The following is a 23,165-nucleotide window of genomic DNA, read 5'->3' as shown; positions in this document are numbered from 1 at the left end:
AACCACCGCTGGCCGTACGCGACCACGCCGCAAATAACGGACAAAGCAGCGACGCAGGAAACTTCCAAGCCCACCCGCCGACCGACGAGGCCTGCTTGTGGCCTCTAGCGAAACCTCCAGCCAGCCCGCGCCGCAATCCCTCCTGCAACACTTCCCAACACCCACCACACCGTCAACACGACTGCGAGAACACCGCCGCCCACCTCCACCACCATGTCGGCGACGCTCAAGTCGGCCGCGAAGCCGGGCAAGAAGAGCCGTATGGTATCGCTACGCATCTCGCCCACTCGACTCGCGCAGTGGTCATCATCACACAGCTCGCCCGCCGGCGACACATCAGCACTACCATCCATCAAGAACGAGGCATCGCCATCGGTGCAACTACCAGATGTCGCCGACAAGTCATCCGACTCGAACGCTACACCTGTGCCGCAAGGTAATGATGTCGTCGACAACAACTCGCTAGCACCGCCCAAGGTCGATGGCAGAAAAAAGAGAGGAGGCGCGACCGCGAGCGGACGGAAGCGAGCACCACCTTCCATCGACCCGAATGCACCTCCTCGAGAACGAGGCCGGCCAGGTCCCAAGAAGAAGCCAAGATTGTAAGTACTGAACGCATGTCGCGATGCTTTGTCACCGATCATCCGATATCCTATGCACTCGCTAACGCATGAGCCAGGCCTGACGGCACCATTGACCGCACGACTGAGAACGCGAATGGAGCCAAACCTGCCAATGCTATACCTGCACACAAGTTGGGACCAAAGGCCAATACTGGCGCCATCAATGCCGGTCTGCGCGCCCTTGATCGCACAGGCAAGCCATGTCGGAGATGGGGCAAGAAGTCCCTTCAGCTGAAATCATTCACGGGCACTACCTGGAATCTATCATCTTGGAAGGCACCACCAAAGGACCAGGGCTTCCCAGGCGATGTCAAGAGCGATAGTGCCAGCTCCAGTGATATGAAGCTCAATCAGAGTAGCGCTGTGCAGAGCGACCGCAGTCATAGCCACATCGGAGAAGACACGGTCATGACCGGCATGCAAAGCTCTCCGGCGCCCATCGCCACATAAACGACTTGACTAAATCGCTTGTGTTTTCTATCAGGCGAGAACGGCACGATGTCTTCCACAAAAAGTCATTGTGTTTCAGAAGGCCTTTGCGGAGGCGGCTTCTCGCCAAGTTCGACGCAACGATGCAGAGGACCTCCAGTCTCTCGGGACAACAATGATGGGGATTTGGCTGCCCATTGTACTACTAGATCCATTGATTATTTCGGTTGAGCATGTTTGTGCAGCACTTCAGCGAGGCGTTTTGGATTGATTTTGGGAGCATCACAGCACGCTGAGATGGTGAATAAGGAAACATTCGGTGCTTAGGCGATACAGCGGCGCATGGAGAACAGGAACACAGGCCATTTGGTAGCAACGTGTAATGAACTCTTCTTTGAGACCTATTCGACTCTCAATCACCTTCCGCTGCTTGCCATCAGGCACCCGTGAAAGGAGGTGCCACCAGAGCGGCGTTCCTGAAGCTTGGTCGGCCAGCTCCAGCTCACCTTCGTCCACACGAGCTCAAGAGAACCGTGACGAAAATGCAGTCCATTACACTTATTGATTCATGATCATTATTACTTCCATGGTTGTGTGTCTCAGCGGCTCAAGTAATGATGGCATCCTCCCTATCATGGCCGAGTGGCAATCCCGTTGTCCGCGTGCTCAGATCCCCGCATGTGATGCGCAGCAGACTGGCGCTTGCCCGCAAGCTACCGTCGTTATCGTCCAAAGATCTTGGATCTCGTGCTCGACATCATCTTCGGCACACTTTGCTCGACTTGCATGTGAACTATGTCGGCGTCCACTACTACTTTCCTCATGGTACAAGGGTGTCCGTGAGTGCACGAACGAAACAGCGGTTTCCACAATCCATCCAGGTCGGGACGAATCGCCATTGCATGAGCATCTGGCGCGATATCCACCTTGCTCCTACCATTCCACGTCAGCGGTCGAGGCAATCGCGGACCTGGCACTCTGTTTCGAAGCAGGCGCTACGCATGTAGCTGTCCGGCATTGGTTGCTGCTCCTGCTTTGAGACACCAGAATGAGCAATCCCTACTCCGATCGAACCAGCAATCCACGACCAATTCCGGATTACTACAACAACACCTACTCTCGAACATCTTATGCGACAGTAGCAGCTGGAAGAAACGCGCAAGGCACGTCGGATCAACGTTCAAGGCAGCCGACCGAGCCTGGAGACGAAGAGGGAGACCGTGAACGCGGACCACGCGACGCGGCATCAACGAGCTGGGACAACATGGCGGGAGCGGGGAGGTATGAGCAAGACGGAGGAAGAAGGTCTGAGGTGGGCAGCGGTACAGCGGGAGCATACGGTGGTGATACGATTCGATACGATGGTTTGGGCTGCCACGAGCATGAGGACCACCCGGCCTTCTTCACGCCCTCATATCTTCGACACTCCAGGCACGTGCAGAAGCTGAAGCAAGAATATGAGGAACATGTCGCTCACCTGAAGACACTGGCAAACAGGAATCCGAGACCATATCATTCGAGCCTGTCTACCAGTTCAAGCTTAACGAATCTCAACAAGCTGTCTTCACAGCACGTACACCGTGGCCCTGTGCAAGACGTGATCGAGAGACTACCGCCTCCATCTGCCGAAGAGACACTGTTACATCCGTTGCCTAGCAGATGGAACGAAGATGACAAGTGGAATGGACTGGAAATTCTGGCTGACGGCACCGAGGCTCGTTTTAATGGAATGACCAAGACGCAAGATGATGCAGCATCCGTGAGGTCCGACCACTACATACCGAAAGAAGTTGGGATTTATTACTTCGAGGTGACGATACTCTCCCGCGTAAAGGACGCCATGATAGGCATCGGGTTTTCCAGCAGGAAGGCAAATCTTAACAGACTGCCAGGCTGGGAACAAGAGTCTTGGGCATATCACGGTGACGACGGCTATGTGTTTGCGTGCACCGCGAGTGGCAAGGCGTATGGACCCAAGTTCACCAGTCAGGATGTAATCGGTTGCGGAATCAACTTCAAGACGGGTACCGCGTTCTTCACCAAGAACGGAACACATTTGGGCACAGCCTTCCATAATGTTAGAGCGGACAAGTTGTATCCCTCCGTGGGGATGAAGAAGACGCAAGATTTCTTACGCGTCAACTTCGGCAAGACGCCCTTTGTCTATGACATTGATGGACTGATCGAGCAGGAGCGGAAGAACACTCTGGCAGAGCTTGATCGGGCTGACGTGTCACATTTGCATCCTCCCGACGACGAGAGTGCACTGATTCACAATCTCATTGGGCAGTACCTTGCGCATGAAGGCTACGTGGAGACAGCAAAGGCGTTTGCGAAAGACGTCCAAGAACAACAGCAGGCCTTCGACGGGTCACCGCAGCCACTTCGGGTTTCGAGTGAAGACGATCAACATGCGAACCACCGCCAACGAATACGAAGGAGCATCCTCGACGGTGACATCGATCGAGCACTGAAATATCTGTCAGCATACTATCAAAATCTGTTCGATGAGCGGAATAGAGACATTTACTTCCGGCTTCGATGCCGGAAGTATGTGGAGATGACGAGGAAATATGCCGAACTGTCGGACGCTGTCTCATCACCAACGACCGTGACGAAAAGCGTTGACTCACTAGGCAGTAATGGCCATGCAAATATCGAGACGGAGGAACAGCACGATCAACAACAACCAGATACACAGATGGAACTTGATGATCAGTTACGAAGGGAGACTTCACAAAACCTGGACCCCTCAGCGAACGACGATGTTGACATGGATGTCTCACAAGAACTGCCCGCAAAGTCTGCCTTCATGAAAGCAGATCAAATCTTGATGGCATGTGTGCAGTATGGACAGGAGTTGCAGCAAGAATGGAAGTCGGATCGAAGACCACATATCCAGAAGCATCTCCAAGACATTGCGGCGAGCTTCGCTTACAGGAATATCTACGAAAGTCCCATCAGCCATCTCTTCTCTCTGGACGGGCGAGCCGAGATTGCAGAAGAGGTTAATGGCGCTATTCTAGGTGGGTTACACACATCCACCAGTATTTATTGAACGCATGCTGACATATTTCTACAGTTTCACTTGGCAAGCCCTCCTCTGCCGCGCTAGAAAAGGTCTGCTCCCAGACGGAGGTACTCTTGGAAGAATGCGCTGGCAGAGCAGGTCCAGCGGCAGCGGCAGCTTTCGTCAATGTCAGGGACGACTTTCTGAAAGATTAGTGTTCTGCGAGTCCTCCAATTGGAAGGAACCTCGAGATGGCCCTCCGATCCAGATAGGATTTGTCTGGTGTCGACAATAATTTGATGCTGGCATGATGAGTCTGCTCAGCACGATGACACTCTTCCTCGGCTTGCGGCCGCTTACCTTGCTTTTCGCCGGAGCGGTATCTAGAGCAAGATCCTTGTCATTGTGAGCACAGAAGCTCTCTACCAGCGGTGAGCGGGAAGCGTTGGAAGCGCGTATTGGTGTTGGCAGACGACTGATTTCGTCGTTTCATAGATATCGCCATCACTACATAGTGGCACACCCCATCTCGATCTTAGTATCCAGCTTGGAGCTCACAATCCATAGATGTCCTCACCATTGAGATTTCCCATATCATGTCTCCAACCCCATCACATCACTTATACAAAACCAGACCAGACCATAAACTTCATCAAGCATCAAGTATCATCATGAGATCATAAGCTCCTTTCATTCACAGCCCACATGTTCCTCCTTTGTTGTGAAGAAACATGACAAGAATTTACTCCTTATCCACAGCAAAAGCCTTCAAATCCTCCAATTTAATCTTATTCAATGCCTTCTCATTCGTCGCTTTCAAATAAATTTTCGGCACGATTTTATCGCCTGCAGGTTCGCGTGTTCGGGCTTCGAAGGCTTCGAGCCAGCGTGAGGCGCAGAGACACCATTTACAGCCGGCTTTCATGCCGCCGATGGAGCGGAGGTCGTTGCCTTGGCGGGCTGTGAAGTCGAGGAATCTGTGCGAAAGTAATTGATCAGTATTAGGAAGTATGAGGAGTTGAGGAATATCTGCAGGAGGAGGAGGAGTTGGGATGGATTGACTTACTCGTCTGTGACTTCAGCTGCAACGGCATGGTTGCCGAAATCTGCGCCAGGGACTTCACAGTACCCGTTTCGAAGGAAGCCTGTCATGGGGGAGGTGGAGTGGAGGGCTAGAGGCTGTTTGAAGACGTTGAGGGATTTGGACATTGTGGTGGAGGAATTGGTTTCGTTGTTGGAAGGGAAGGTGTTGTGTTCGAGGAGTGGTTCTTGGTCGTGGTGGTGATTGACTGCGAGGACGAGAGTGAGGAAGAACGAAAGATATACGAATATTACAGTGAGTGGATTTCGTGAGTGCATGCGGAGCATTTGGGGGTTGCGTTAAAAGTGATCACTTCCCACGAGAGGGGATGCGCTTGTGAGCTCGTGTAAACCATGCTGGTGAGCTTCGCTTAATGACGTAGTGTATGCCTGATTGGTCTATTGCGATCGGAGTGTGGTCCGTTGGTGCTGTAAGGCTGTCGTATTGTGGGCCTGGGCTTTCTCTGCCGTAATCCAGACCATCGAACGTTCAGAGAATGAATCCAATATTTGTGTTCAGATTCTTACATGTACATAACACAACAGACAAGCTATACTTCGTGGGTATCATCGAATCATCTCACTTTGCTTCGCAATGCTATGCTTGTCGTCCGCCGTTGTCAATCGAAAGCCAACTTCAACTTCATCGGGATCCAGATGCCTCACCGATACGAGGCTCATGACCTTGCATACTAGCCTTCAAAGCTCTCTGCAACTCCTCGTCATCCTCGTCGGCAACTTTTTGGCCCTGTGATGCCCTCGCCTTCTGTTCGAGCAGACTTTGCTTTTTGATATATTCCAACACAATCTCCTCCTCGGTCTTCTCCTGTTGCGTCTTCTCATCCACACGCTGACTAGAATCACGCTCGAACTCTTCTCTCGTTGTGCCGCCCAAGTGACCAGGATCGTACTCTGGAGGCCGATCAGCGGGTGCGAGCGTGTTTTCCGAGATAGCAGAACTGCGTCGACCAGTGTCACTGTCACTATCAGTGAACCCTCTCTGCTCTTTCAGACTCTGAGCAATGACTTGCTCGAGCTCTCGGTCATACTGGGAGCGCTCTTGCTGATGTCGCTCTGCATCAGCAACGCTTGCTTGCATCGCTTGACGCATTGCCTCGTCTTCCGAGGGGTCCACGTGGGAAGCATGGTTCTGCTGGACGGCAGCGATCTTGCCCCGTATTTGCTGCTCTATGCGCGCATCTTCAGTGGCATCTCCGTGAGAAGTCTCTAGAACCGAAAGTCGAATCGCCTCCTCAACTGCACGTCTCTCAATTTCATTCGGCTCCTCCGTGTAAGCACGATCGGTTCCCATTGCAAGCATTGACTCTTCAGGATCACGCCTGGGAGTATTAGAACTGCTGGCACTGCGAGTATTGTGACAGCTGTCCTTCTTCAACTTGCGGGCTTCGAGCCAGTGTTCCTTCTTGTCCATTTGCTCTTTCAAGATATCGCGGACCAGCTCATCAGGATTTCGCTTCTTCTTGAGATCCTTCTGCAAGACTTTCCAACGCAGGACTACATCCCGACGCTCCTCCGGGGATGCACTCTGATACTCGTCAAAGCCTTGTGCTGTTCGTGCTGCGATAATGTAGTTCTGCACGCTCGAGCCAAACGACTTCTGAATCTCCTTGTAAAGGCCCTTCATAGTATAAGCTGGTATACCGAAGAACGCGGCTCCAGGTTTCAATGCGATACCACCGAGCCCCTTTCCAAAGCCTTTCACAAAGCCAGCTGGGCCCTCCTTGGCAGCGCCCTTGATGGGTTGTGTGACAAGACCAGTGATGCCGTCGTACAAACCGTAGCCAAACTCTTTCGTTGCAGCACGCATACCAGACCTGAAATCAGTGACTTTCTCTGACTTCCGGACGGTATCGTCGCCGTAGAGCTTTGGAGCGTTATGGAATCCTTTTGACAGACCCATCGTGAAGTCCAATGGAGACTTGAGGCCAGCACCGACAATGCGATGCACGCCCTTGGCCGTATCGGTGCCAGTCTGGAATTGGGACTTCCAGTCGATGTCCTTCAGTGCATTGCTTGAGCCTTGTCGATGCGATGACCGGCTGCTTGAGCGAGACTGTGAAGCACCATCCTTCTGGCCACTCAGAGCATCAGCCATAGACGAGGAAGTGGTCTTGCGACCTGAGTCGGTTTGAGAGCCAGGAGATAAAGGTCCTACATTCAGGCGTGCCAATGACTCTTGCAAATTGAAGCTTGATTGCGACCTGTTGTCAGAAGCCGAGGGTGCGATGGAAGATGTGTCCGTATTGCTTCGTGGGGTGTCTGCACCGGTGTGAGAGGATGTTTCGGTGTTTACAGTGCCTGCATCGTCAGACTTCGGACTCATGACACCAGATTTGATAGAGCCAGTCGAACTGTCTGTCCTTTCAGCGGCTTCCGGCTTCTTTCCGTCCTTCTTGCTCTCTTTCTTCGCCTTCACGTCGGGATGAATGTGCAGTGCTTTCAGTGTCTCGATCGGAAAGTCAGCCACGCCCAGCATCATCGTACTCATAGTACCGATCAAAGCTGTCGCGCCACCAGTAATCGGATCCCAAGGGCCTTCGTCCGCTTCGTACTCTCGCGGCCGATACAGCTTGAGATCATTGAAGTCGAGCAGACCTTCTTGCGCGAGCGTACACGCAGCCATCGCGCTCAATCGTGCTTGTGTACGCTTGATCCGCCAGACCGCAGCCCGCGAGGGCGCAAGACTGCAACGCAGCTTATCAACATCCAGAAACTGATGGAAGCTCTGTGCGCCAACCTGACTGCCTTTCTCAGAGGCAATCTTAGCAGCCATTTCGCGTGCACGCTCTTGGCTTTCGGGCTCGAGACATTTCTGTATGCCAGCTGCGAGGTTTTCTGCAGTCAACTGCTTGTTCGGAATTGGCTCAGGTCCAGCTCCCGCTCGCGCCACCATTGATCCCCAGAACTGCTGATCGCCAAAGAAAGGCACTACTAAGGTAGGCCTTCCGGCTGTGATACCCGCAGCTGTCGTACCTGCGCCTCCGTGATGGACGACACAAGAGACCTGCTGGAAGAGCCAGTCATGGGGCACATTCCCAAGCATGTAGACATTGTCCGGCTTGCCAAGCTCGTCGGCACCAACACCGCCCCATCCCTTCGACACAAGTGCTCGCTGACCAGTCTTTGCGACTGCCTCGAAGATCAGTTTCGTCATGGCCGTTGGGTCGTCCAGCATGATTGATCCGAAGCCAATGTAAACGGGCGGTGGACCGGCGTCCAGGAAAGCCTTCAGTTCGGGATCAGGCGTATAATTCTTCGCAAGATCAAGGAAGAAGAAACCCGAGATGCTGATATTCGCGCCCCAGTCGCGTGGTTTCGGAATCAGGGCCGATGACCAGCAATAGGTATGCGGTATCTTGAGTCTCTGCAGCATTCCTGGCGCCCACATAAGGCTAATCGGATCTAGACCCAGACTTCTCTGTCGGAATCGATTGATGATGTCTCCCAGTCCTTGCCATGTGAGCATATCAATCAATGCGTAGGAGATGTAATTGGTCAGATTGGCATCTGCATTGGATGCTTGGATATTTGCGAGCGGGTGAGGGAAGCTCTGCGTTGGCGAGTAAGGCATCGTGAACATGACGTGTAGTGGTATCCCAAGCTTTTCAGCACAATGGATGTGGGCAAATGAAGGAGGATTGGCAATTATGCAGTCAGCCACAAACGGCTTATGCAGATAATCGCCTTCGCTTGGGCCATGCGATGTCCAGTCTTCGACCGTGTCGTCCTTGGCTTCAGGCCCAGATCCATCTCCCGATTCGAAGCACGATCTCCAGCAACCTTTGAGGTACTCTCCAACTTCTTTTCTCCTCTTTCCCACGTCTCCTGCTCGCAAAGAATCGAATCCGGGCATGAGACCAGGGTTCTTCACCATGAATGCCATCAGAGCTTGAGGATCGCCTCCAATACTGAAGAACTCCAACCCGTTTTCGGTCACGAAGTCCTTGAAGTTCGGATGTGTCGCGAGTCGAACGCGATGTCCATATGTCTCACTCAATACCTTTCCCAAAGCCACAAACGGCTGAACATCGCCTCTTGACCCCACCACCTGGATGACCACGTTCATGGGCGGCGGCGGTGCTTGCCCTTCCTCTCCACCAAGCGAAGGTGGGATATACGGCGGTGGTGGAGCATGTTCCTGATCCGCCGCTGCTTGAAGCTGCTTGAGACTGGGCACCAGCAATTGAGAAAGACGTCTGTTTCGTTGATCGATCCTAATATTCACTCGTCCATCTTCCGCCACGCTTGCCTTCGTTCCAAAGCCTTCCTGCTCTTGCTCCACCGTGCCATAATGTTCACCGTATGCCGGAGGCGGTATATCGTGCTCTGTCTGCTCGGATGCAAAAGAGTCCACATGATGTACAGGAACATCTCGGCCGATATGTCGTCGCTCCGAATCGGTTCTGCTCAGGTGATCGTTCTCGCCGGCGACAGCAGCTTCGGCCTGCTGGAGCATGGCTGATGGCAGTTGGTCCTGGTCGCTCGAACCTGGCCCGCCGACTGCGCGTTGATCGTTTGTCGATGTCATTGTCGCGTGCAAAGATTACATATATACGCTCAGTCGTATTTCGTTCCCGTCGTATTCGGGTCTCGAACGCTGTGGTTTCTCTGCCCCAGCAAACTATGGCATTAGCTTCGGCAGTATCGTGTTTGTATGCTGGAGCCTGCTGTGAGCACCACGCAATTGGACCTCAGGTCGCACGACAGAGTTGCAGTGGTTTAGCAGCTCGTGTAGACGATTGCGGCAGCTGAACTTCTAAGGAACAGGAGAGGTACAGAACAAGCTTCCCTGTTCTGAGCACCACCCGCGGTGACGTACGGCGCGTGGCTTGTTCGCATGTGATCGGCAACGTGCTGTCAGGCAGACAGTGCATCTGCTGTGTCTCTGTGCAACGACGTTGCGCGAACTTCAATCAACATCTTGGGACTTCGAGACAATTGGACGATTGATTTGATTTGATTGATTCCTACACGGTTGCAGCCGCCACGGAGGCAGCTATGCCCGGAAGCAAAGGTGCGGCGGTCTGCCGACGCCATCCCAAATGGGAGTAGCCCCACTTCGCCAATGTCACCGCAGTAAACAAAGACCAGCCGACCCCTTCACCCTCACTCTGCTCTTCAACCACCACCTGTCTTTGCCGGCAAGTTCTTCCAGGTGGTGGTTTTCTCTCTGCTGATTGCTATATGCTAGGCTCCTCGAGGCTGCGCCTCATCTTTTCGCCATCTGTGTACCTACTGTCTCCGCCCAGCGCTCGACGTCGTCTACTCCTCCCCGATCCTATTCTGCCCCAGGATCTGCGCCTGTTCTATGAAATGGATGGTCTTTGTGGCTAGCTTGTGGCTATTCAGGATAGTCCGGAGGTTGGTGCGGCCAGGAAGTCCGCCGAGGTGCTCCTTGCGCAGGTCGCGCAGTCGGCGACACGTTAGAACCACGTGTCGGACAGTTTGTCGTCCTTCGCGGCAGTGGCACATAGGGTCCCGGACGCCGGGGACGTTGCGGTTGAAGAGGAAGTCCTGGAGCCCGATTTTCTCGGTGCGGAGCTGAACAAGCAGCGCGCTTTCCCGCTTGGACAAGCCGCTGTGGAGTTGGAGGATGCTCTTGCTCGGGATTGGAGTGTACCTGAATGAGGATCTCCCTGTCGTTCCCGTGCGCCACGTACCCTGCCACTTCTTCTCAGCTTCTTCTCGACTCTTTCGCTTTAGCGTAGATAGGACGGCATAGAGTTCCTCGGGCTGGGCGGCTCTGTCGGCCGCTTCGCTGCTATCTTGCCCTTCTCTCCAGCCTGTGGCTTCTTTAGCTGCAATATCAGCGGCCTCATTTCCTTCAATGCCCTCGTGGGAGGGGATCCACCGGACTGTGACGGTATGACCTTTGTCTTGTAGCGTGTCTGTTCGGCAGGCGATTTGCTTTAGGATATACGCTCCGGTTCGTCCTTCGGCGCGGACGAGCGAGCGTATGGCTGTTTGGTTATCGGTCCAGATGGCGACCTGCCTCGGGCTGGAGGTGTCCTCCAAGATGTTTTGGGCGATCTGTAATGCGAGGTTGATGCCTTGCAGCTCTGCAGCGTACACGGTTGACGTTGCGTCTGTCCCCATATACGTCCTCTCTATCCTGTTTGCGCTTAGGCACACGGCTGCCGCTCCTATGTAGCCTCCAATGCCGCTGCCATCGGTATAGATACAGATATTCTCTGCCTTTTTGCTCTCGATATCATGCCTGCTGCGTGCTTCTTCCGTATTGTCGACGTAGATTGTCGGGCCTGTCCGCCAGGGCGCGTCGACGAAGGGCGGTATGTGCTCCAATGTGCGTAGGTTGATCGCTGCATAGGCTGCGACGGAGCGTCGTACCCTTTCGAAAGGACTGGCGTATCTGTCCTGCCGGGCACTGATCGCACGTGTCTGCACTGTACCCGGGTCCTTGCTCGCAAGTATTCGCACCACTGCGTCGGCGTTATGTTTTTCGATTTGTTGCTCGACTGGGAGGAGGAAGGTCTCGATGTTCAGCGCGGCCGTCGATGTCGCCCGGTACGCGCCACATATCGTTCTCGCAGCTCTAGCCTGAAGCATTTGGAGTGTCTGCAGCGTCTTTTTCGTGTATCCGCAGCCGCTGGTCCGGCCCTGCGACCAGACTGAGCACGCGTACATCATTTGTGGGATGGCCACTCCTCGGTAAAGTTTCCGCATCTCAAGCATCTTGACTCCCCAGGTAGAGCTCCCAAGCGAGTGGAGGGCGCTAATAGTGTTGGAGACTTTCCGCTGTATCGCTTCAATATGTGGCTTCCAGTGTAGCTTGGTGTCCATGGTGACGCCGAGATACTTGCACGTTGCCTTCGGTGCGATATCGCACCAAGGGGTCTCGATGCCTTTCTCGAGGTCAAACCGTGTGCGGGAGCGCGTGAAGTGGGTGAGCTGGAATTTCTCGGGAGCGAACTTCGATGCGTGGGTGCGTGCCCAGTGCTGGGCCTTTTCTAGCATTTGCTCGAGCTGGGAGCACGTGTCTTCTGTAGAGTCACCCCAGGCGAGAAGTGCGGCGTCATCGATATATCCCGTAACAGCTGTGGTGCTCTCCGGGTCGCTTTCTGTGTTGCTTGGCTGAATAAGGCTAGAGTTATAGTAGATATACAGGATGGGCGACAACGGGGATCCTTGCGGGATACCTGTAGATACGGTGTATGGTGGGGATTGGAAGCCGTCAAGTACAACGTTTGTCGATCGATTGCTCAGGAAACTCGCTATCCATCGGACTAGTCTCTCGTCCACCCTGCGTGCCCTTAGGTCATGCAGTAATCGCTCGTGCGAAACATTATCGAACGCTCCTGAGACATCGAGTAGCAGCAGGCTCGCGACTTGTCCCTGGCCTGTGTTCCACGCTTGATATATCCTGTCTATTATATTGTGGAGGGCATGTTCTGTCGATTTCTGTCTCCGACCGCCGATATGTGCGCGAGGGAGGAGGCTGTGAGTCTCGGCTATGTAGCTCAGCCTCCTTGCCAGGATGGCATCCATCGTCTTTCCGATAGTGTTTAAGAGGGCGATGGGTCGGTATGCCTTTGGCGTCGTGTAATTGTCCTTGCCTGGCTTCCGTAACACCACCGTCGTAGATCGGCGGAAGTGCGCGGTGCAGTATGCGAGGTCGATGCTGCTGTTGAAGATATTGCTTAAGTGGCTTACGAGGGCTGATTTGCCCGCTTGCAGCGCTTTGTTCGTGATCTGGTCGGGTCCAGGTGCTTTGAATGCCTTGCTAGATGTAATCGCCTCGATGACTTCCTTTTCTGTGATTCTGGGTAGCTGGATTGGCTCCGGGTACTGCGCTGACGTGATATCGTTAAGATCTGCATGGGGAGGCTCAGGGAAGAAGGTATTTCTGAAGAGTGCTGCTTTCCCGCTAGCCTCTGCGACTTCTGTCCCGGTCTCTGGGTCTACGATCGCAGGAGTGATGTTCGGTAGCTGGCTGTGGCGATTTCTCGCCCACTTTGCGAGTTTCCATAGCGCTTGAGGTGACTGTGATGCTTCTTCGACTCGGTCGCGATGAGCCTGTCTCAACGCCTTTCGTATGACTCTGGTCTTTTTATTTCGTGCCGTTCGATAGGCTTCCCAGTCGTCCTCCGTACGCTCTCGACTAAATCTCCGTTTCAGACGTTTTGCCTCTGCGAGGACCTCGGAGCATTGCGCATTCCACCCTTGCCTCATTCTGTTCGACGGCATCGTCTTGGGTAGAGCCCAATCGACAGCCTCGTTAATCGTGGTGATGATTTGCTCGACATATCTATCCAGAGCTGCCTTTGTTCTCGGGTATTGTAGCAGAGGGAGCGTCTTCTCGAGTGCCTCACGGTATCGCTTCTCGTCGAGCCTCTTCCAGTTCCTCTGCGCTGTTTCTGTACGACGCGGGAGCTGTAGGTCGATAGTCGTAGCGATCGGAAGATGGTCTGAATCGTGATCCAGTTCGTGGTCCACCTGACTGCGCACCACCCTGTCTATAAGGCCTATAGTGGCGAGACATAGGTCGATTGTGGTTCGAGAGCTGCCTTCCTCATAAGTGATAGTTCCCGATGGGAATGTGTTCTGCAGTGTATTTTGTTCCATGATTTCAATCAGTTCCACAGCTTCAGCGTCTGCCCGCACGATGTGCTCCCCTCCCCAAAGAGGATGGTGGAGGTTGAAGTCCCCAACCACCATGTGTTCGTTGGCGGTAGATCTTTCGAGCAGTCGCCTCAGGAAAGGCAGAACGCTCGTCCGTTGTTCTGTGCTTCGGGGCGGGTTATAGACATTGAATATTTCGAGGCTCCTCGGTGTTTCATCGTCTCCAAACTGGAACGTGAGCGAGCAGATGTCTTTGCTATGCCGATCAAACCGCCACTGGGCATGATCGAGTCCCTTGTGGACGAAGAAGCATACTCGTGTCGGCCTTCCCTCCGTGTCGTTGGAAGCATAGCAGAGATGGAAGATGTCTTTCGCCGGGTGGTGTGTTGTGTTTGTAAACGGGTTGTTCCACGGTTCTTGTATGGCGAGGACATCAAAGTCGCCGATTTTGGTATCGCGCAGTAGCGTGGCCATGACCGTGTCCCGTGACTTCCGGACGTTGTACTGTAATATGCTGAATGTGGGGTTCCTCCTCATGAGTCGCTCTCTACATCGATGTCCATTTGCTGGCTACTGTTGCGTCCCACCCCGTTCACGTGCAGAGACTCTAGCGCTTTCCTAGTGGGATGGTACGTCCGCTGCGGCCTCTGACTGCCAGATCCACTCAGAGGTTCGTTCTCCTTGTCTAACGAGCCGGGGCCGCTGCCAGTATTGGCTCGTTTCTGTCCAGATCCTGTGGACCCGAGCTCTGCCTGCGGTCTCTCCTCTCCTCGCAGGCCGAGGCCTCGTGCCGAACGTTTCCGGCGTAGCACTGTCCCGTTGCTGCCAGGTGGGGTTCCAGACATCGCGGATGCCGGGACTGGGTAGAATGGCGCTCTTGTGGCATATGCTGCCTTGGCGCGGGCCATTTCTTGTTGTCGTGTCGGGCACTGTTGGCTCCATGCCTCGTGCTCTCCGTGGCACGCCGCGCACTTCCTGGGTCCGTCGCGCTCCCTCTTCGATGGACAGTCCCGGGATTGGTGCTCCTGAGCACAGTAGCCGCATCTCATTGTTGTCTTGCACTGGGTTCCTATGTGGCCGTATTTCTGACAATTGAAGCACTGCTTGACCCGACACTGCCTGTCGTATCTCTCGCACTGGCAGAGCTCTCCGTGCCATACGAGGCCTTCGCTGATGATCTTGTTGGCATCTTCGGGTCGCGAGAACTCGATGATGATCGAGGTCGTCGACTTCTTCGCGCCGCTCCGTGTAAGCCATCCTATGTATTTGATCTCCGCTCGAGGGATGAAAGGCCGGTTCTCATGTAGGATCTCATCGCGATTCTCCGTGAATTTGTCCATGTCGATTGAGTGCGTGCGGATGCTGTGGACAATGACGCCGTATGTCGGGACGCGAACAGAGGCTCCCTCCCCGACCCGACGGGCCCATTCCTCGCTGTGTTGTTGTAGTGTCTGTGTCTCGCTGACGCTTGCCGTCCTGACGACCAGGTCTCCGCTCTTGAGCTGATTAGCGGACATGATCTTGATCTCTGCTATTTGCTCGTTCGTGCTCTGTTCAAGGGTGCGGTCAACGTGAGACTTGAGGTGTCGCGGGTTCATTGCACGCAACCGTTCAATGGTCACAGGGTTTCTGATGTTTACGATGATTTCACGCTGGCTCTGGGTGGATGCAGTCTGTGTGTTGTGGGGAATGTGCATACTGCTTGCTAGTGTACCGCTCGCTACCGCTGCTGCATAGCTCATTGGCGCACTCTTGTTGTTCTGGGTGTTGGTGTTTCTGACGTCCCTCATGATTGCGACTCCTACCTTGCCCACTTCCATTGCCTCTTTCGCGGCTCCCTTCGTCTCCTCTCCGACCGCGGCGATCTTCTCTATCTGTGTGTTTGTACCTCGTAGCTCTTTCTTCAGTGCTTCTAGTCGCTGTGACGTCTCCTCTTTCATCGCTTTCGCGTCTCCTCGCATCTCGCGCAGCGCGCCGTGAATGGCGGTCATGTCGGGGATATTCTGTGCTTTTGCGACGAACGACGTCGCGCCTTGGATCATCATCTTCGCGACCTCTGTTGGCACGGTCTGGCTCCCAGTGCGGTCGATACAGCCGCGGATCTCCAGCAGGTACTTCATGAGTTTGAGGGCATGCTCTCGGTATTCTGTGGGCCACATCACCCCCTCCGGCCACAGCTCCGCCATCGCAGCAGGCGCGGTGGGCGACGCGTCTGACTACGTAGCGATGCAGTGCCTTCTTGGATGGATATGTTGCACGTTCTTACGACTGAATTCCGAAAAGTGAGATTCTCGCTATGTTCGTGTTTTTTTTTCGACAATTGGACGATGAACTACAGTAAGATGCTTGAATCGTTTGACTTCGCTGACTAAGCGCTGCAGCAATGAGGTAAGCTCCCGTCCATTACCTTATGCTACTGGCCTGTAGCAACTCCTGAACGGAGTCAATAGGTCCACTCACTGGCCTAGCCGACTCCACTCACTCGGAGTATTTCTGCACGCTCAAGTTGATGCCTGATCCTTCCCAAGCGTATGCACGCTCCATCGGTTTCGCCTATGGATACGCGCGCTGTCTGAACTATGCACCAGTCATCTCATCGTCGGTATCATTGTGGGCAGTGCCCAACAGCCTTGAAAGCCACGTGCGGGATGCGCTTCTCATGTGGCTCCCTGCGGACGCCGGACCTCGCTGCGCCATGTTGAACGCCTCTTCAATCATGTCAATCCTCTCGCGCACATTGGGCCCCACCTGCTCTGACGAGGAGAGAAGCTGCGTGTGCGCTGAGTTGCCGTTCTGGTGGCCATCGTTCTCATCATACTCAGCAATTCGCTCCACGCTGTATGACCGCATCGACGATGGCGAGATGGACTGGCTCCGAGAGCGACCAGCTGGATGGAACCGGGTTGTCAGGAGTCGGCTGCGCCTCGAGCGGAGGCTCGTAGGATCAAGGCCATCATCTTCCGCTGTTGCTGATCGACGCTCGCGGTGTAACTGCCCAGTCAAGGGGAGACTGTTGATGGTCGATGCATACGTGTTGCCCAATACGCGTGGCGGGCCTGCGCCGAAAGAGGTCATGGAGGCCATAATTGCAGCTTGGAGATCATCATCCTCATCATCGTCTTCTGGCGTCTCGTCCTCCATCTCTTTTTCGCCCATTTCCTCGACGTCCTGCTGACTCTTGCCATGCTTCTGACGATAGAGATAGAGTTCCACCTCGGATCGCATGCACTGAATACTGATTTCTTGCTCACGGCTGAGTAGCAAAGTGGGCAGGGAGGACTTGCTGCGCATGCCTGCCACCAAACCGCTTACGAAGTTCACAGTGGGTGCATGCTGTCTCACCATGGGTGGCAGCTCGATATTGACATTGTGAACGCGCGTGAGCGTCGTGAACGGGTGCAATACCAGTTCAATGTCCGGGATGCTGTGAATAGAAGTGCTTCTCGGCTCTCGAGTGGTAGGGTCCCACCAATAGTGCTCAGCGGCCATGATGCCGTGGCGGTTGTGGCTGTTCGTCGAGGTTTCTCCTTTTGGGAAGGTGACGGAGATGTTGACGATGCGGTCTCCTTCCTGTCCGCCGCGCTCAAGCAGACGACATAGCGCTTGGATCATGAAGTAAGTGTTCAGCGTGACTGCCTTGCAACGCTTGGCGGTGGTGGGAAAAATCTTGATCTCGATCTTCTTCACCATCTGGAAGCCGTACTCGTCGTGGACAGAAAACTTCTCGAATCGATCATCTGAAGCACTCTCGCAATACGCCAGTGGCTGGTAACCGGCATCCAGAAACTCGACGCCACCTGTGCCGCCTTGATGGACATGGACCTCGAAGAATCGCTCTTCATAGATGATGGTCTTGATGGTGTCCCTGAACTTCTTGTTGACAGTCATCAAATCGCTCACCCGGTTGCGACGTGGCTCGCTGCTGGGGGCTTTCGCTTCCGCCTCACCGCACACGCATTTGATCAGTTTGTCCTTTGCTGGTAACAATGCGGAAATGACTTCGCGAAGCATCTCCTCTGATATAGTGTCGAGCAGACATCTCCCGTCCTTGGGAGGGACACATGGATCACCGCGCTCTCCAGTTGGCCAGATGATGTTGGTGGCTGTCGACGGAGCATCATTCGCTTCAGATGGGTGGGTGTAGTCGGAAATCTCATCACATAACTCGGTCGGGAGATACCCAGTCCTCGAGAGCAAAGCCCTCAGCTCGCCGCGGCTCAGGGTGTCGTCCATCGTGTCTGTTGTGGAAAAGTCGTCCATCGTGCCTGTTGTGAAGAAATCCATCACTCGTGTCGCGCCCCACTAACACCAGAATGTCGCGGCGACCTCTCAGACTCGCGCAGCTCAAAGAGTTCAGAAGGAAATGGAGTGAAGTTCGATGTGGAGTGTGAGTTGCCAGATCGGAGCGAGTTGTGTCGCGCCAAAATGTTGTGAAGTTCAAAGTCCAGTGGTCGTTGCCGCACTTAAGAAGGTTCGGTGCAGGTGGTAGCTGTAAAGTGAAGGCGAACGGCGCGCGGGCACCTGCTGAACGGCGACAAAGAAGAGCGCACTGCAGATGCACGCTCACATGCATGGAAGTGACAGGACTCATCTGCAGCAATAGGTCGGTTTCTGGAAAGTTTGCTGGATCACTTTACCTGGACAAGATTCTGAGGCTTCCAGACATCTCTGCTCACAGTCATTGGTCCTACCCGATTCCTCGCACGGCGCAATCCTCACAATTTCGATGGAACATCGAGGGTTTCCTACAGGTACCTAACGACAGGCATCAGCCATGAGTGAGCTTTGCATAAATGAATGGTACTTCACAAGCCAATATCAAAATTTCCTTCAACTGTGAATTTCATTTCTCATATCTCATTTCAGTTATTGGCACAAGGTGCGAGCTTCTTCGCTCCAGCACCGGTAAGCATCCAGTCCAGCGTCCCGTCTCGCGGTGCTCATTGCAGCTGATAGTCCTCCATAGAATCGCTCCGAATTTTAACCAAAAGCCTTCGCTTAGTGACCGACCATGGGGCCCTGGGTGACGTTCTTGACGCCATCACGGCCAGAGTTCTTCATGTTGTCAGCCTGTTGTCCACTTCTTGAAAGAGTTGTGTGCGGATACGTACCCCAGACTCGACGATGTTGCCCTTCTCCAAGATTTGCTTAATGACCTCGTCCTCGTTGCTCGTGCCGAACTCGCCCTCGAGTGCGCCTTTGGAAGCTGTGTCAAGCACACCGGTGTTGCCTTGGCTGAAGTGCAAGAAGGTCAGCCATGAGCTCTCACATGATTCCAGCACCATTGACAGGCTCCCTTCTGGATGGCCTGCCTCTCATGGACCTGTGCAAGACAACTCACTTGTGTGTCAAAAAGATCTTGAAGCCAGCGACAACTTGTGCGAGCGGCACGCTGCTATCCTTTTTCCAGTCCTGAACGGCCTTTGCGGACTCCACGAGGACGATGAAGTCGTCGTTGTTGCCCTTGAAGTGGACCTTGGTCTGTGGGTCGTTGCCTCGCATTTCGTCGGTGGTTTGTGAGTTTGATGGGAGTTTTGAGAGTTGATCAAGGTGAGTGATGTGTTTGTCGTCGTTTGATGGTGTTTAGGAGGTGTACAGTTGTTGGAACAAAGGGCACGAGACCTCTTTTGAAGCTCAGCCCAGCAGCTTCCAAGGTGCATGAGGAGCTCCATTGATGACGTACGTGCGGATCGCCAGGGGCAGCAACGACCAACGTGTGAGCCGCCCACGACCACGGAACGCGACACACGTGCAGGAATGCCATCATCGTCATCTCACGCAACAGGCCATGCATGCGGCCCATTGTGTTTGACATGGCGTGTAGAAGTGAGTCACGGACTTGCGTCTTTTGCAGATCTAACGAAACTGTCATGCTATGAACTCATACCTAACTACAACGCGATTCGAGCCAAACAGATATCCAAAGTCCTTCGACGACATGTCCAATGTGTGCTCAATCCTATTGAAAAAAGCTTCGGAACATCCTGCTCTTACTCTTGCGCGCTGTTTTTGGAGCCGCCTGTTGACCGGAATGGAAGGGCACGTCTTCTTGCCGTTGCACTGATGCCGCAGTCTGCGCTCGTTCTTGGACGATACTGTATACAAAAGTTTGCGGTGGTGGCGGATCCCTCTCTGACGGCAGTGAAACGGCCGACGGCTTGGGTGCCGCCTCTCCATCTGCAACATCTCGCACACTTTGTGCTCTACGGAGAGGCTGTTGCTTGTTTTCATTGTTCAGGAGAGGGCTGAACGGGCGCTCCATAGTCATTGTGAGGGTTCTGAGAGCCGACCTCTTCTTCGATTTGGTTGGATCCTGAAGCTCAAAGTCTGCTGGTAGGAAGGCATCAGGCGCAGTATGGAAGCTGACTGGTTGCATCAAAGGCCTTGTGCTCCGAGAACTGGCAGTGTTGAAGCTTTCGCGCCGAACGCTTTTGTTGGGGCGTGATGTGAAGTTCTCTTCTCTACGCCAGGAGTTGACACTGGTGTAGCTTGCTGTTCGCTTCGAAGACGAGAAGTTACTCGTGATGCTAGCCATGCTGAACTTGCGAATGACATGGTTCGCGCCAGCCCGGATGGGATCCGAGCGACGCATCATGCCTGGATACGGCAACAAATCTTTTGACCAGACATCAGACAGTATGGCCTCGAGTCTGTATCTCTCCGCACGACGGGGTGCCAGCGTCTGGACGTGACTTGGAGTTGCAAGCGATTGCGAGCGAGGTATCTGCAGCGAGTCTTGAGACGCGTTGTCCTGCACCTCCTTCACCGCTTGCGTATTTTTGATGATGACCTGATTGAGATCGGTGATGGCGCCGATCGTGGCAGAGCGATGGACTGACATGCGGCGTACAAAGCTCCCCGGCTTTCCAAATGCCTTGCCGATACTCCTCATGCTGTCAGTGAGTGGCGATTGAAGCTCCAGTACATTCATCCTGCCTTCTGCCACTGCTTGCGAAGCCCGCTCGATCCCATTCGAAAGCTTACTGCGCCAGACTTCTGCTTCCACTGCAGAACAAGCTGTAGCAATAAATTCGTACATTTTCGCATGATGCTCGAAGACGATCTTCCAGGAATGAGGCGCGGTATGGCATTGGAGGCCTTTGTGGTTGTCGGTTTCTTGCAGCGTAGTATTTGCCAGGGACACGCCTGCAAGTATGCTCCACATCGAATGATCACCGTCTTCAACAGCGAGAAGCAGGGTGGAGTCGAAGAGTACGGAGATCACGTAGGAGCCTTGGATTCGTTCCTTGCCTCGATACGCGATGTGTAGACATCCGCACATAACGACCTGTCCTAATAGCTGTAGGAAGATGGACTTGGGTAGTTGTCCAGAGCACGATAGACGACTTCCAATGAGCGTAGTCGTCTCAAGTCTCTTTGCGCGGCCTGGGTCGTCTTTGGCGGCATTAGTTCGCATGCACATGATTTTGAGTTGCTCTTGTAGCTCAGATATTGACACATGAGCACTCGGGTCGTCATATACTGGAGTGAGCTTGCGGAGGTCTTCGAAAAGTAACTCATAACGCGGCATACGCTGGATAGGCTAAAGGATGTTTTGTGAGCATGGTGCGCTTGAAGATCTGAAGTTCGCATACCTTGATCAATAAGTCTTTCACAGTCATGGCTCGTTTGTGGTTCGCAGCTCGACTGTTCAAGGCACCCAGGTAGGTCGATAACGCTTCGTATCCTTTGTCGTATTCTGGCATCGTGGGAATTGAGCGTGTGATATCGTCGATGTCCCGTTGTACGAGCTCATAGTTGAGGCCGTATTCTTCATATGCTTGGAATCGCTTGAGCTGTCATAGAATTCATTTAGCAAGATCGCGGACTGGATTGAGGGTGATGATCTGGTACATGTTTCGAAAAGACTTTGGCCACTGCGGCCACAACCTGTGGGCTGCAAGAAAGGACCACTTGCTCATCCTCAGTAGATCTACTGAGGTTCAGCGATCGCCTGCCGTGACGCATTGTCGCAAGAACAGTGTGCCCAGTCGTCCCTCGTGTAGGCACAATGTCCACGCTATGCCACCTGTTGTGGACCCTGGCGACCGTGGAGGTTGGTGCTTTGGCGGTAACCTGATCGTACTCAGAGAAAGGCACGACATGATGGAGATCACCCAAGATGTCGTCATGGAGATAGAGGATATCTGCAATTACTTTCTGCGCAGTGCGTCTCGCGAAACTCGTTGTTGTTTCCTGGTGTCCCAGTATTGTGAAATAAGCCTGACGCGCCAGTAATTAGCAAAGTGTCTGAAAAGCAAATGACATGCCATACATTAGAGAGCGCCTTGACATCTGCGACATAACTCTCCTCCGTCCGGATGAGCTCTTCGAGCTTCTCTCTCCTCTTTCTTGATCTCTGCTTGGCCGCTTCGTCAACAATGGAGCGTGCGCTATCCACCGAAGGCCGAGGGTCTGAGGCAGACACGACACTGCTCCGTTGGTGACCCCTCCGCCATTTGCTGGCCCGACGGGAAATCGTGGCTATGCTCGCGCTTGCTACAGTGGCCGTCGCTGATCGGATCGACGTGATGAAGCGAAGAGACGAATTTTGGGAGTCAGACTTGTGGTGTCCTCCAACTTGCCGATTCCTGCGAGGCGACAAAGGCGGTAGTGGCAACGGAGCTCTGTCGAAATCATCCAACGTCCACCTCTCTGTGCGCAGCGAGACATGTGGAGGAACTTTGTGCTTCTTCCTCCGGAGCTTGCTGACCCAACGCTTGAACGGTGCTTCTTGCTGCTGCAAGCTTTGCATGTCCTGGGCTTCAGCATTGTCTTTGCTTGGCAGGCTGAAAGCGCACTCGTGATACTGCGAATTCGAGGAATCGTTGTCAGAATCGTGCTCCGGCAGTGTGGTATGGGAGCTGCTCTTTGGTGAGCTTTGGCTAGTCCCAGCATCGCCGGGACTCTCCTGGGACAGATTGACCAGCGACAGGGAGATAGGTTTGTTGATGTTGAACACCCTCGACCGCGAAGCGCCGCTGTGGGCGGATGACACCAGATCTTCGGGCGCTGTTTCAGAATAGCGTCTCTTATCTGAGGGCATAGAAGGACATTTGGTGACATTGAGGCTGGAGGTCGAACTCGTCAGGCCAAGGGGGCTACAAGCACCTCCTCTTGCAGAATCACCGTCCAGATGGGGCGAGGATGGAGAGGCAGTTGACGAGCAGGACCTGGGAGATGTGCTTCGAGGCTGAAGGCGTCGGACTGTACCGTTCGAGCTGGCACTAGCTGGGGAGCGCGAGGATCTGGTTGGAGGCTGTCGGCTTGTTGAGACCGTGAAGGGGCTGTGTTGTGAGAGCGGCAGCACATATGCCATCGTGCTGGCTGTGCAAATGGCAGTACTCGCGCAACGGGAAAGGGTTCATTGTACGGGAGCAGAAGAGATACGCCAGAGACGATGAACGTAGTGTTCATTGGAA

General features: G+C 53.9%; 7 protein-coding genes across 7 annotated transcripts; 2 read left to right on the top strand and 5 right to left on the bottom strand.

The window, feature by feature from the left end:
• Nucleotides 1-213: 213 nt before the first annotated feature.
• CKM354_000593100 (uncharacterized protein) lies at nucleotides 214-1,073 on the top strand (the record flags this gene model as incomplete). The annotated part of the gene is made up of 2 exons (XM_044801224.1): nucleotides 214-602; nucleotides 680-1,073. The coding sequence occupies 2 exons, from the start codon at nucleotides 214-216 to the stop codon at nucleotides 1,071-1,073; spliced, it is 783 nt and encodes a 260-aa protein (XP_044657159.1).
• A 1,027-nt stretch (nucleotides 1,074-2,100) lies between these two features.
• On the top strand, nucleotides 2,101-4,277 carry CKM354_000593000 (glucose-induced degradation complex subunit VID30; the record flags this gene model as incomplete). Its single annotated transcript, XM_044801223.1, has 2 exons — nucleotides 2,101-4,078; nucleotides 4,135-4,277. 2 exons carry the CDS (start codon nucleotides 2,101-2,103, stop codon nucleotides 4,275-4,277), a joined length of 2,121 nt encoding a protein of 706 aa, XP_044657158.1.
• Nucleotides 4,278-4,804: 527 nt separating this feature from the next.
• Nucleotides 4,805-5,271, bottom strand: CKM354_000592900 (uncharacterized protein; the record flags this gene model as incomplete). Its single annotated transcript, XM_044801222.1, has 2 exons — nucleotides 4,805-5,039; nucleotides 5,129-5,271. 2 exons carry the CDS (start codon nucleotides 5,269-5,271, stop codon nucleotides 4,805-4,807), a joined length of 378 nt encoding a protein of 125 aa, XP_044657157.1.
• A 514-nt stretch (nucleotides 5,272-5,785) lies between these two features.
• CKM354_000592800 (uncharacterized protein) lies at nucleotides 5,786-9,691 on the bottom strand (the record flags this gene model as incomplete). Its single annotated transcript, XM_044801221.1, has 1 exon — nucleotides 5,786-9,691. One exon carries the CDS (start codon nucleotides 9,689-9,691, stop codon nucleotides 5,786-5,788), a length of 3,906 nt encoding a protein of 1,301 aa, XP_044657156.1.
• Nucleotides 9,692-16,320: 6,629 nt separating this feature from the next.
• On the bottom strand, nucleotides 16,321-18,027 carry CKM354_000592700 (uncharacterized protein; the record flags this gene model as incomplete). Its single annotated transcript, XM_044801220.1, has 1 exon — nucleotides 16,321-18,027. The coding sequence occupies one exon, from the start codon at nucleotides 18,025-18,027 to the stop codon at nucleotides 16,321-16,323; it is 1,707 nt and encodes a 568-aa protein (XP_044657155.1).
• A 714-nt stretch (nucleotides 18,028-18,741) lies between these two features.
• Nucleotides 18,742-19,245, bottom strand: CKM354_000592600 (uncharacterized protein; the record flags this gene model as incomplete). The annotated part of the gene is made up of 3 exons (XM_044801219.1): nucleotides 18,742-18,798; nucleotides 18,855-18,978; nucleotides 19,085-19,245. 3 exons carry the CDS (start codon nucleotides 19,243-19,245, stop codon nucleotides 18,742-18,744), a joined length of 342 nt encoding a protein of 113 aa, XP_044657154.1.
• Nucleotides 19,246-19,702: 457 nt separating this feature from the next.
• On the bottom strand, nucleotides 19,703-22,789 carry CKM354_000592500 (uncharacterized protein; the record flags this gene model as incomplete). Its single annotated transcript, XM_044801218.1, has 4 exons — nucleotides 19,703-21,286; nucleotides 21,339-21,539; nucleotides 21,598-21,966; nucleotides 22,019-22,789. The coding sequence occupies 4 exons, from the start codon at nucleotides 22,787-22,789 to the stop codon at nucleotides 19,703-19,705; spliced, it is 2,925 nt and encodes a 974-aa protein (XP_044657153.1).
• Nucleotides 22,790-23,165: the final 376 nt, after the last annotated feature.

Source organism: Cercospora kikuchii (genome assembly GCF_019650295.1).
Source record: "Cercospora kikuchii DNA, contig_00003, whole genome shotgun sequence".
NCBI lineage: Eukaryota > Fungi > Ascomycota > Dothideomycetes > Mycosphaerellales > Mycosphaerellaceae > Cercospora > Cercospora kikuchii.
This window is presented reverse-complemented; position numbering and strand designations above follow the sequence as displayed.